The 13,450-nt window shown below is 41.2% G+C and overlaps 1 protein-coding gene across 1 annotated transcript in view; it reads right to left on the bottom strand.

Annotated features, from left to right (window-relative positions):
* LOC124789141 (protein ELYS) overlaps positions 1-13,450 on the bottom strand; it is a 259,690-nt gene that overhangs the window by 148,185 nt on the left and 98,055 nt on the right. The window contains exons 14-15 of the mRNA XM_047256434.1: positions 4,067-4,178; positions 3,192-3,355 (exon numbers count right to left, since the gene is read on the bottom strand). Of these exons, the coding sequence (XP_047112390.1) occupies positions 3,192-3,355; positions 4,067-4,178 (276 nt within the window). The remainder of the gene's footprint in view (positions 1-3,191; positions 3,356-4,066; positions 4,179-13,450) is intronic.

Raw genomic sequence — 13,450 nt, 5'->3', positions numbered from 1 at the left:
TTTTCCTACCTGTGAGAAGAGATGGTTGCTAATAGGAACTTTTATGAATCGTGAATCACATGCAGTATTCTCTTCACCATAAGAATAATACGAATATAAACATTTTGTCACTTATTCTTTCATGTTTGCTGCTATCTCATTTAAATTCTGTCTGCCTAATAAACTACGAAACTAGAGTGAGACAACAGCAAACACGGAAGAATATACATATCATGTCATGTTTATATAATCATATTATTCTTACGCGTAATAGTGATACGGTCAGAATTGAAGCACGGCAATTGATTACATTTTTAAATCTAAGATGACTAATTTCTGTACAGAATGTAATGTACTAAAGAGGCGTCTGCAAACATTTTCAAACGGAGAAAAATTTTCGCTAAACTCTCGTTCAGAACATCTTCTATCATACGCAGTCTATTATTTGGTTCGTGTTGATCATTATCAAAGAAAGCAGCAGTGTAAGTAACAACAAATAGCAGTCTCTTGCCATTGTTTCGCTAATGAGACAATTTTTTTTTTAATTGTAAGCGGCGGTAGCACGCACAAAAGCAAGCCTTGCCACGAGCGGCGACATGCCGTAAACACTCATTATCAGAATGCGACAAACAATGCATGACAATACAGTAATGCATCTTCAGCTTAGAGAGACGTAAACACCTATAACAAAGAGAACGGCACTTATCAGATCAAAGAAAAATAAGCAATCAATTCAAACCAGACAAAGCACGTGAAAAAGCAAGGGTACCCGTATAAATACGGACCGACACTTAGCAATGGCTACCTGGTAAAGCGTAACTGCTAAGCTTACCTCTCGAACCAAACTACTGTGGCTGTATCGTCATTCATTCAACCTAAATTGTCTCTCATATTACAATGGACCAACTTTGTTTCGATTTGGAGGTGCGGCCTAAAACTTTTCTCTCCACTTGAATTTCGAGTCTCAAATTTCAGGTGTGGCTTAGATTCGGGAAAAATTTTTTTCCTTTATTTCGAGTCTCATTTTTCAGGTGCGGCTTAGATTCGAGTACGGTAGCTACATATCACCCTTCTCCATGCAGCAGTCTGCTATTCAATGCCTTTTCCACTAAAAAAGGTGTGCTCTAGCCTTGTATAAAAATATTTCCATTAGGATTTTTGCCATGTGCACTTGCAATATGAGAGAAGTATCATAATTTACTGTCAGAAAAGTTAAAAACCAATGATGATTCGAAAAACAGATGTGTAATATACTTGTTTAATAATTCAAATATTTCATTGTGTGGGGAGAAATTGAAAAGGGTGTTCCAGAACATTTGACAACAGAACCATTCCCATTCTTGCTGCGTGTAAAGTATATCTGTTAAATTTGGAACAATTACACAAACCGAAGAAATGACAAATATTTAAGTGATGTTTTTGAGAAGCCCTTTAAATACTTTTCCAAATGTTATCATTTTAAAATTAGAAAAGACAAGGGATTCTGTTATGCAATCTGAAAAATGTACTATTATCAAAATTGATACACTAATCACCCAGAACACATTCAAAGATCTGGCAAGTTGAGAGGCCAGCACAGAAATTTGAACATGCCATTGTGTTCCTCGAACCAATCTGTCACAGTGCTGGTCTTGTGACATGGCACATTATCTTACTGAAAAATACCACTGCTATTGGGAAACATGAATGTTCATGAAGGTGTTTACATGGTCTGCAACCAATGTACAACACCCTTGGCCATCACAGTGCCTTGCACGAGCACCACTGGACCCATGGGTGCCTAAGTGAATGTTCCCCAGAGCATAAAGGAGTTGCTGCCAGCACGTCTACTCTCACAGTAGATGGTATTAACAACCTGTTCCCCAGAAAGATGGCGGATTCCTGCCCTCCCATCAGCATGGTGATGAAGGTATCGGGACTCATCAGACCATGCAATGCTCTGCCAGTGCACCAATATCTAGTGCCAATGATCAGTGCCCGTTTCAGTCACAGTTGCAGATGTCATGGTGTTAACATTGGCACATGGGTAGATCGTTGGCAGTGGAGGATCATCATTAGGAGTGTTTGGTGCAATGTGTGTTCAGACACAGCCCAGCATTAAAGTTTCATTTAGTTCCGCCACAGTTTGCCACCTGTCCTGTTTTACCAGTCTGCCCAGCCTACAACATGTGGCACATAATGAGGAGCAGTCGCCCAACGCCATGATGTCTGGACGTGGTTTCACCTTGATTTCGTCACATGTTGAAGACACTCATCACAGCACTCCTCAAACACCCCGCAAGTCAAGCAGTCCAAAATGCTTGTGCCAAGCCTTCAGGTCATCACAATCTGCCTTTGGTCAATCTCAGATAGACCACGCACCTTCCTTATTCTACACAAAGACAGCACACTCCCTGATACTACGTGCATTGTTCCCATTTCTGACTAGCAGTCATTCCTCGTCCGGTGGCACTGCTATCGCCTGGATGGATTTATATCGATAGTAGGTAGGTGGTCATTATGTTCTGGCTGATTAGTATATATGAAATAGGTAACTGTAACGAAGGTAGAAGTTTCTCGGAGTAAAATTTAAGCAAAAATAACTTGTAAAAGTAATATTGCTCATCAGTTAAAGTGAACAGATACAACAACTTTTACAAAAGAATAGTTGCCAACTTCAGGGACATTAAAATAATGTCTCAATAAATTTTGTATCTTTTGATTCACTGAAGTTTATATAATGTTGCAACTTTACACTTAGGTAAAAATATTAATTGCCAAAGAGGAAGTCAATTATAATTATGAGGTACAAATTTGTAGTTATAAGTAGTAGCTGGGAATACAAAAAGGCATGCAATATGCATATGATATGATAAGATTTGGTGTCAACAATCCTTTCGAGAATGAAAACAACATCGATATTCACAAATACAATATTAAGAGGAAAACTCTTCTAGTGTAAGTCCTCCAGTACAACAAGGATATATAATGAGCATGTGCATGCATACACATGCACAATTGTATACAAAGAACACAGCACTTTGCTGTCTCATCTCAATTATTATAGTGGTCATCATCCACAAAGCATGTAAGTGACTTAATTCTCAAGGTGTCAATCTGATAGTAGCACACTGATAAAAATAATGTGGAAATTACTGAATATTGCCAAATATAAAAAAGGAAAAAGTTTCATACTGTTATTACATACTAGGATATAGTATATTTATACATACTTTATATCTTCAAATGTGTCTAGTGGGACATTCCGACACACTATGTAGTCCAAAGCAAGGTCCGCTTTCCCTTGCTTGAGAAATGCAAGTGCAATGGCACGATGCTGCCACTGTTCCAGATCTATAGGTCTGATCATGGGATCCAGCAGCATTCGAAGTGCTTCCTGAAAACAAGCATAACTTTGCTACACCACAGCTGACTTTATAAGATAGCACATATTTCTAAAGGTACAGTATCATTCACTTCATTCCTTAATTAACAGTGGAAACTTTGTTTAATTCTTTCCTCATATTTTCCATTCAACAGTGGTCCAAACGTTATCACTGGTGCATGAGAACTATGACTTGTTTACTCACTATTATTTGGTTAACTAACTACCTTCAGACAGAAGATAAGAGAATATAAAACTCTGTAAAATTCTAAAGAAAATTAAAGCCTTTGTATCAGAACTGCAAAATGCAAACAGGCCGCTGTTCTCAGTGTTTAGATGAATGACATTACTTGACTATCATCGGTGTTCTCAAGCAAATACCAAGCAATACCAGATAAATAGTAGCTGCTTACATTAATGGGGAATGCAGCAGTTTTCTTTTCTTTCAAAAATAGCTAATATTATTAAGCTGCTTTACAGCTTATGTAAGCATAAAAAGTCTATTGATTTTTAACTTCAGTTAGTTAGTTAAAGTTTGTTAGTGGCTAGAAATCATATCCACAGCTGCTGCAAAATAATACTGCTGATCACAAATATCTTATACATCACATACCTACAGCTCAACACTATGAGACAGCAAATAATTTCTTCTTATAATAATCTGATAGGCAAGAAGCTATTTACACATAGGTGATGACATAGTTTATTAAATATCAGACTCACCTCAAAGTCTTTATGATCAAGCAGCCACATTGCTTGAGTTATTTTAATAATGCTTGGTCTCATGTAGAATGCAGCTGGAAACTTTATTAGATAGTTAATTGCACCTGCATACCTGAAAATACATCAAATGTTGCAATTACCTCACCATCTTGGAAATTCAATTGCAGCATCACATGAAAATTAGATTCCGAAATAATCTCACGTAAAAAAAGACACAATTATAGCTTTTGGCCAATAAGGCTTTTGTCAACAAAAGACAAAGGCAAACACACACACACACACACACACACACACACACACACACACACACACACACAAATGCAGTCTCAGGCAACAAACCACACAGCGAGCAGCAGCACCAGTGCATGATGGGAGTGGCGACTGGGTGGGGGTAAGGAGGAGGCTGGGGCAGGGAGGGGGAGGGATAGTATGGTGGGGGTGGCAGACAGTGAATTGCTGCAGGTTAAACGGAGGACAGGGGAGAGGCAGAGAGAGGAGGGCCAGGGCAATAGCAGGGAAGGAGGGAAGTAAAAAGGCTGGGTGAGGTGGTGGAGTGACGGCTGTGTAGTGCTGGACTGGGAACAGGGAAGGGGTTTAGGACAGTGACTAGTGAAGGTTGAGGCCAGGAGGGTTACGGGAACATAGGATGTATTGCAGGAAAAGTTCCCACCTGCACAATTCAGAAAAGTTTGTGTTGATGGGAAGGCTCCATATGGCACAGGCTGTGAATCAGTCATTGAAATGAAGGATATCATGTTTGGCAGCGTGTTTAACAACAGGGTGGTCCACTTGTTTCTTGGGCACAGTTTGTCAGTGGCCATTCCAGCAGACAGACAGCTTGTTGGATGTCATGTAGCACAATGGTTGCAGCTTAGCTTGTAGACATGACTAGTTTCACAGGTAGCCCTGCTTTTGATGGGATAGGTGATGTTAGTGACCAAACTGTAGTAGGGGGTACTGGGAGGGTGTACGAGAAAGGTCTTGGATCTAGGTCTACCTCATGGCTCATGGCCCTGTATAGACCTAGACACAAGACCTGTCCCATATGTCCTCCCACTACCACCTACTCCAGTCCGGTCACTAACATCACCTACCCCACCAAAGGCAGGGCTACCTGTGAAATCAGTCATGTGGTCTACAAACTAAGCTGCAACCATTGTGCTGCATTCTATGAGGGCATGACGACCAACAAGCAGTCTGTCCACTGGAATGGCCACTGACAAACTGTGCCCAAGAAACAACTGTTGTTAAACACTCTGCCAAACATGATATCCTTCATTTTGATGACTGCTTCACAGCCTGTGCTATATGGATCCTCCCCACCAACACAAGCATTTCTGAATTGCGCAGGTGGTAACTTTCCCTGCAATGCATCCTATGTTCCCGTGACCCTCCTGGCCTCAACCTTCGTTAGTCACTGTTCTCACCCACTGAGCCCTTCCCTGTTCCCAGTCCAGCACTGCACAGCTGTCATTCCACCACCACACCCAGTCTTTCTATTTCTCTCCTTTTCCACTACTCTCCCCCCCCCCCCCCCTCTCTCTCCCCTGCCCTCCATCTAACCTGCAGCACTTCAATGTTTGCCACCCCTACCACACTATACCTCCCCCTCCCTGCCCCAGCATCCTCCTTACCCCCACCCAGTCACCACTCTCATCATGCACTGGTGCTGCTGCTTACATTGTGGTTTTAGTTGCCTGAGACTGCAGCCATGTGCGTGAGTTGCATTTGCGTGAGTATGTGTGCATGTGTGTGTCTATTGTTGATGAAAGCCTTAATTGCTGAAAGCTATAATTGTGAGTCTTTTTGATGGCCTATCTGTGACTCAGCATCTCCACTATATGGTGATCAGCAACTTTCCTTCTCATAATATTGTTACACTCCATCCTGGATTTTCCATTGTTTGATCTCACGTGAAAAAACATTTTGAAAAATACACGGAATAGCTGGATTGTTCACAAAGATCAACCACAGCCTTATCTATAGCACCTGATTACGTCACTGCTTGTAAATATCAGAAACTCGGCTTGAGCTGTTTGTCCCAAAGCCTTGATAGTATACCACAAGAAGAAACGAGAGTTCTGTGCTGGAGCGTACACCACGGAGATACTTATGTGAAATGCACTGGATGAATAGACCATACAACTATAATGAACAAACTCAATCATCACAGTGGGTCTGTGCTGGAGCCCACTCATAACAATTGAGTTTAACAGTGAGGTGGTTGTTGAAGGCAAATCTTAAGAATCTCACCAAAAGTACAAAGTTTTCAAGACAATGTTTCCAACATAGCTCAACTTATACAAAAAGTGGGTGGGAATGATTAATAGGATCTACAAACATTAGAGCTGGACCTGAAGAAAACTTTCCTTCTCTACGGTATCTGTATTTCTTCTTTGTTCTTATCACACTTTCTCATATTATATTCTGATAACAAACTAAAAATTTTCTTCATGTTAATCTCTTTGAGACTGCACTTTTTTTAAAAAAAATTAACTTCACAGACATCTTGCAATCCAAATGATAGAGAAAAATGCTCATTCTGTATCACATAACATTTTGTTATGTAAGAACTTACAGTTGTTCAGATTGGATTATTGAAAAACTAGGACTCTTAACATCTAGTCACTGCCCTTGCTGTATTAAGAGCAACAAATAAGAGGGGAGGTATTTATGGAGTTTTATAAGACATCTATGTGTACTAATTGTAGAAGTGGCCATATTTAGATGATTTGTTTCGCATATCCATATTTGAAAGGACCACTGGTGCAATCAGTCCTATCACTTCAATAATTCAACCACACAAATCTGGACATTGGTCCACACGACTAGCACACACAAAGATCTCTCATGGGACCAATCCCACAGATAATGACGTAGGTCTGAAGAGACTGCCAGGGGTTGAGCCTTTTGGGATTCCTCCAAAAACACTACAATCTATCTTGTGATCCCTATGTGAAATATACAAAGGGTGCTATAGGGCTGTGTAGCTCAAATACCATTCACTAAATTTGTGAAACTCTTCCAAACATTTCCATTTAAGTGACAAGGATATCACTGTTATATTTCCATGTGGGTTATACAAAGCTGTTATGATAGCACTTCCTTCAACATTGGCTGTCAGCTCTACATGACAAGATTCCAAACACTGAAGCAGTATTTTCAACTAGGTCACACTAGCTAACTTTTAAGTGTTTCCCTAACAGATGCATCATGCCTCCCTAGTACCGAACCTAAGCCTTCCACTCACCTTCCCTACATGTGGTTGTACATTTCTTTGCATTTCATTTCATTTCATAGTGCTTATTAATGTTTTTCCTAGGTCTTTTAAAATATGTAGCAGGTTCCAAGAAGTTGACTAATAATCTTGACATGAAATACTTTTACTCAGTGACATTACCTTTCATTTAATGACATTTAGAGTAAGCTCCCTTCAGTACACAAAGTAGAAATACAGCTTAAATAAGTTTTCATTTTCTTAACTTATACTTTCATTCTCTTATTCAGAAGTGAGACTTTCACACAGACAACAGCATTTTCAATGAAGAATCCGACTGCGTTGACAACACTAACAAATCCTTCACATATTGATAACATTAGCCATGTTATTACACTTCCTTGGTCCACACTACATTTCCTTTGTTTGCCATTCAGCTGTCATTGAGTTCTACCAGCAGATACATTTTAGGACAGTGAAGATACTGGGATCACACTTTGGTTATGTAATTTTCTGGCATATCTTGGTAAGCGTTAGAGCACTTAAGTGTGCATTCTTCCTGCAGGGGGTTCATTCTGCTGCAGTGTACGTGTGTGTGTGTGTGTGTGTGTGTGTGTGTGTGTGTGTGTACAGCTTGCCTGACATTGCCAAAGATTAATAATACTACCTCATCTAATGACACAGTTGCTTGCATGGCTTGCATAGCTGCATGGATAGCACATGGATGTACATAGGTCACAAAGCTGCAAAATTGAGTGGCACAATGCTCTTCTCCAGGCCTTCCTTTGGGTTGCGACAAGACTAGCCTCAATGCTTCTTAGCTACACAGAATGGGGCACGCGCCTGTTTGGCCACAATCTGTGAGTGCTTGCCTGCTCTGAAAACAAGTGATGCCGTGCCACGTGGATGGAGAATGAGTGCTACGAACTCAGCTTTGCAGGACAGATGCAGTGGACAAGTAAACATACAGGTTTCTTTTGAATGTAGCAGAATGACACACAATGCCCATGTATCAGACAGCACTACAAATGCAACTTCTGGTTTTTGTCTTCATAATGACAGAATGAGAATTTCTTTTCCCCAAATCTTAACCAACCATAGTTGTTCACGGAATCTCATACGCAAAATTAAGTCTCAGCACACACATCAACTGAGCTCCGACTGTATAAAAATTACTGACTGGAGGTCAATTTTGATTTTAGTTCAATGCCTGAACATTGTTCAGGACAAAGGTCTACTGTGTAATACTAAATTTTGATCCACCAAAGAAGGTTCAGTGTTGATCTGAGTTAGCACAAAGCATGCCTATCAACATGCTAAAATTGCCTATCAACACAAATGTCATGCTTTGACATTACATATTAATGATACATTGTAGAAAAACGTTATTTATTTTTGAGGACATTGTGTCCAAGATGGAGGAAAGTAAACAGAAAAAAGGAGTGATCTTCAGATTTCTCTGCACACAAAAAAGATTTGTTGCTTGAAATAGTCTTGGGTCCATATAAGGACACAACAGAATACCAAAAATTGAAATTACTATAGCTAACAATTTCCGGGAACCTACCCTCCCATATAAAAGATACCAACCATTTCCTCCCCTGACTCGCAGCAGTTCCTGTCCCTTTACCACATGGTGCCCTGCTTATCACTACTGACGCCACCTCCCTTTACACTAACATCCCTAATGCCCATGGCCTTACCGCTGTTGAACACTACCTTTCCTAATGCCCAACGGATTCCAAAGCAACAACTTTCTTCCTAGTCAGCTTGACCAACTATATCCTCACCCACAATTACTTCTCCTTTGAAGCCATTACCTGCAAACAAATTCGGGGTACGGCTATGGGCACCCACATTGCACCATCCTATGCCAACCTATTCATGAGTCATCTAGAGGAATCCTTCCTAAAAACCCAGAATCCTAAACCCCTCACCTGGTTCAGACACACTGATGACATCTTTGCGATCTGGAACGGGGGTGCGGAAACCCTATTCACATTCCTCCAGAACCTCAACAACGTCTCCCCCTTTTGCTTCACCTGGTCCTACTCAACCCAACAAGCCACCGTCCTAGATGTTGACCTCAACCTCAAAGATGGCTACACCAATACCTCTGTCCATATAAAACCTACTAACCACCAGCAACAACTCCACTTTGTGGTATGGAACGGGTGGCAGCTGTCAAAGTTCCTTCCATAGCCTAGCCACCAATGGTCATCACATCTGCAGTGATCAGCAGACACTCTCACAATATGCCGAGGGTCTCACTGAAGCCTTCACAAACCATAATTATCCTCCCACCCTTGTACAAAAACAAATCTCCCGTGACTTATCTTTCCAGTCTCCACACCCCGCAAAGTCCCACCATCTGGCCACAGAAGAGTATTCCCCTCGTAACTCGGTACCACCCAGGACTGGAGCAACTGAACTACATTCTCTGCCACAATTCCAAATACCTCTCATCGTGCCCTGAAATGAGGAATGTCCTGCCCACTATTCTTCCTACCCCTCCCACAGCGGTATTCCGCCGTCCACCGCACCTACACAATATATTCGTCCATTCTTATAAAACCCGTGCTCCCAACCCCTTACTTCATTGTCGACAAACTGTGGCCAAGAAACTACTGGACCATCCTGTTGCTGAGCATTTCAATGATTGCTTCACAGCCTGTACCATATGAATCCTTCACACCAACACCAGCTTTTCTGAACTGAGCAGGAGGGAGCTCTCCCTGCAATATATCGTACGTTCCTGTAACCCTCCTGGCCTCAACCTTCATTAGTCATTTTTCTCACCGATCCAGACACTTCCGTATTTCCAGTCCATCCAGCACTACACAGCCGTCATTCCACCCATTCTTTATACTTCTCTCCTTTGCCGCAACCTCACCTCCCCTCCCCCTCCCCACCTATCCCCTGCCCTCCATCTAACCTCCCAACTGCACCTAGCTGCCCTATCCTCTCTCCATCTCATCCTTGCACACTCCCCAGCAGCACTTCATTGTCCCCTACCCCCACCCTGCTATCCCTCCCCCTCCCTGCCCCAGCCTCGTCCTTGCCCCACCCAGATGCCACTCCCATCATCCACTGCTGCTGTTACTCATAGTGTGGATTCAGCTACCAGAGGCTGCAGTTTTGTGTGTGTGTGTGTGTGTGTGTGTGTGTGTGTGTGTGTGTGTGTGTGTGTGTGTGGGAGGGAGGGGGGGGGGCTATTTTCAACAAAGTCCTTGTTGGTCAAAAGCTTATATTGTGACAGTCTTTTTTTGCGCCTGTCTGCGACTCAACATGTCCGCTACATGGTGAGCAGCAAACTTCCTCTTTGTAATATTGTTACAAAAAAATTGTAGCTATTTTATGGAAATACAATGTTAGTAAGCTCCACACTAATTGCATTGTGGCTCTTACGAACTTTATTTTCTGTTGGCACTGGAATTTCTTCATGGGAGGATTTTCATCCCAAAGTTATTTTTGATGCTTTGTGTATGTTTTAATACACCCTGATTAAGCTTAACATCTGAGACGGCTTGAAAGTTTAACAAAAACCACCCATGATCATTCCTAAATACCTCTGTACTTTTGCCACCAGGAGATTTCTGGGGTTATGGGTGGAGTTAATAGCGCTTAAATCACCAGGAAAACACACTATTTGATAAAAATGACACTGAATTTTCCTCAGTTCATTTTCTTGTGCAGGCATTTTGATGACTTCTTTCTTCAGTGCATCAATGAAGGCCAGTGTACCTTATGGACAGCTCTGTAAGCTATTGCTAAATGCTTTTTAAACAAATCGTCAACAACCATCTGAAAATTTTCTGAGTAATAAAAAAATGTGAGAATTAGCATGCACATTTCATCAGTGGCTCGTTTCTTTTGGATGGTTTCAGCACATGCTCTCTCAACTTTAGTTGTAACTGCTGCACACTATTTTTGTCCATGTGAAACTTCAGCTTAAATAATTTATCATTTAATTCTGAGAATGGATTTGTCCTTTGCCATCATCAGTATACACACTGGAATAATCAGATACCTATACAGTTAAACGAAAGGAAAGAACATCGTATAAATCATATAAGGTTCTTGGAGACGGAATGCTGCCCACCACTGTGGCCCAGAACATTCAAAAAATTGAAAATATTGTATGGTTTCAAAATGTAGTGTTATAATTATCATTATGACCACTACAACAGAGAAAGTAATATCAAATGGAAAAAAATTCTGAGAACTAACCCAAGTTTGAACCTGAGGTCCTCTGCACTGCGTGCCAGAATGCAACCTCTGAGCTACCACTACAATCATATCAGCAGAGGCTGATAAACATCACTTTGCTAAATGACTTACTTATACTTCCTTGTTTTATTCATCAACGCACAAGCGGTTGTCATAGCAGCTTAAGCATGTGTTCTGTAGTTAAAAAATTAATGTGCATTGTACAGGTACTGATGCTCAAGCCCAGACAGCACATTTATATTAGATGTTCAATTATTATTGGCAGTTGTCAAAATCAACACTTAACTGTTCACAGCAAATATTTAAATTTTCTTTTCTTACTATGCCAGTAAGCGCCTATAAAATGCCTTTAAACTAATCAAATAAATAAGACATCTCTAAGAATTGTTACGAGATCTAGTTTTTGCATTCATTAAGTAAATTGTTCATTGATTTCCTTAACCTAAACTTACTGACAAAAATGCAGATTTCGGTGTTAAGCTTGATCTGAGGTAATTTCCTGTGTTAATCTACGGCAAATACTTTATACAATCATCCCAAGTGTTTTAATTGCTAGAATGTTAAATGCAAGAATGCGAATGTGCATGCATCGTGTTGCACAGCTGCTGGTTGTCAGTTTGCGGGATGGAGTTTGTTCCATGCCCATTGCACTTCTTTGGTCAATATAGCGGCAGTTAATGCCGTATGTGGATGACACTGGAGTTGTCATCCGACGATATCCCGTATATGCTCAATTGTTGACAGATCTGGTGATCAAGCAGGCCAAACCAAAATGTTGACACACAGTAGAACACATTGTGTTACAACAGCAGTATGTAAGGTGGGCGTTACCCTGTTGGGTGACACTCCCTGGAACACTGTTCATGAATGGCAGTACCACAGGTCAAATCACCAGACAGACATGCAAATTTGCAGTCAGGCTGTGTGGGATAACCACTTGGGTGTTCATGCCATCATATGAAACTACACCCCAGATGATTACTCCAGGTGTAGTCCAGTGTGTCTAGCACACAGACAGGTTGACTGCAGGCTCTCAACTGGCCTCCTAACCAACACACAGCTATCACCGGCACCAAGACATACCCAGCTTTCCCCATGAAGTCACAAATGGCAGTGGTTTGAGATCAGTGAAATTCATGCTGCACGGCATTTGGCTCGGAACTGTCCCTGAAGTAAACAATTTTAACAGTTCGTTGCGCCACTGTGAAGCCAACTGCTTCTTAAATCGCTACTGCAGATGCAGTATGATGCACTAGAATCATACATCGAACACGATGGCCTTCCATCTCGACATGCCAGGTGACTGTCTGGAGCTCAGTCTTCTTCCAACTGTATATTCTAGTGACCACCACTGCCAGCAATCATGTACAGAGGCTACATTCCTGCCAAGTCTTTTTGCAATATTGCAGAAGGAACATGCAGCTTCTCATAACCCAATTACATAACTTTGTTCACAATCAGTGAAGTGTTGATAATGGAGTCTTTGTAGCCTTAAGGGCATTGTCGGTAACATCAACTCACCATGTCCAACCTTTAAGGTAACTAACGTTCATGTTCATTACCGTGTGTATTGCATGCTGATTTGCATGCTCAGAGACAATACTAGCACCACTCTTATGCGACTGGCATGAAATCTAAATAGATATCATCTTTCATATGTAGGAACGTGCCTACCAACTTTAGTTTATGTCGCACTACTCCTTCTTGGTGCTGCGATTTCTTTTTCTGTCAGTGTATTTTATAGGCCTGTATTGCAGATGTCAATCAGTTGAAGAATTAGGGAGCACATTTTACGTTCACAAATTATGATTCCGCAAATTAAAACATCATCTATAAGAAACAACTTTGACAGTGTAAACAGAGATCTCACCAAACAGCTTGCTCTGGTTAGCCATGAAATCCAGAATCTCATACAATAGCACCTGGATTTATGATGT

The sequence above is a fragment of the Schistocerca piceifrons genome, chromosome 3 (assembly GCF_021461385.2).
Source record: "Schistocerca piceifrons isolate TAMUIC-IGC-003096 chromosome 3, iqSchPice1.1, whole genome shotgun sequence".
NCBI classification, from domain to species: domain Eukaryota; kingdom Metazoa; phylum Arthropoda; class Insecta; order Orthoptera; family Acrididae; genus Schistocerca; species Schistocerca piceifrons.
Note: the sequence above shows the minus strand (reverse complement) of the source record. Positions and strands in the feature narration are given on the sequence as shown.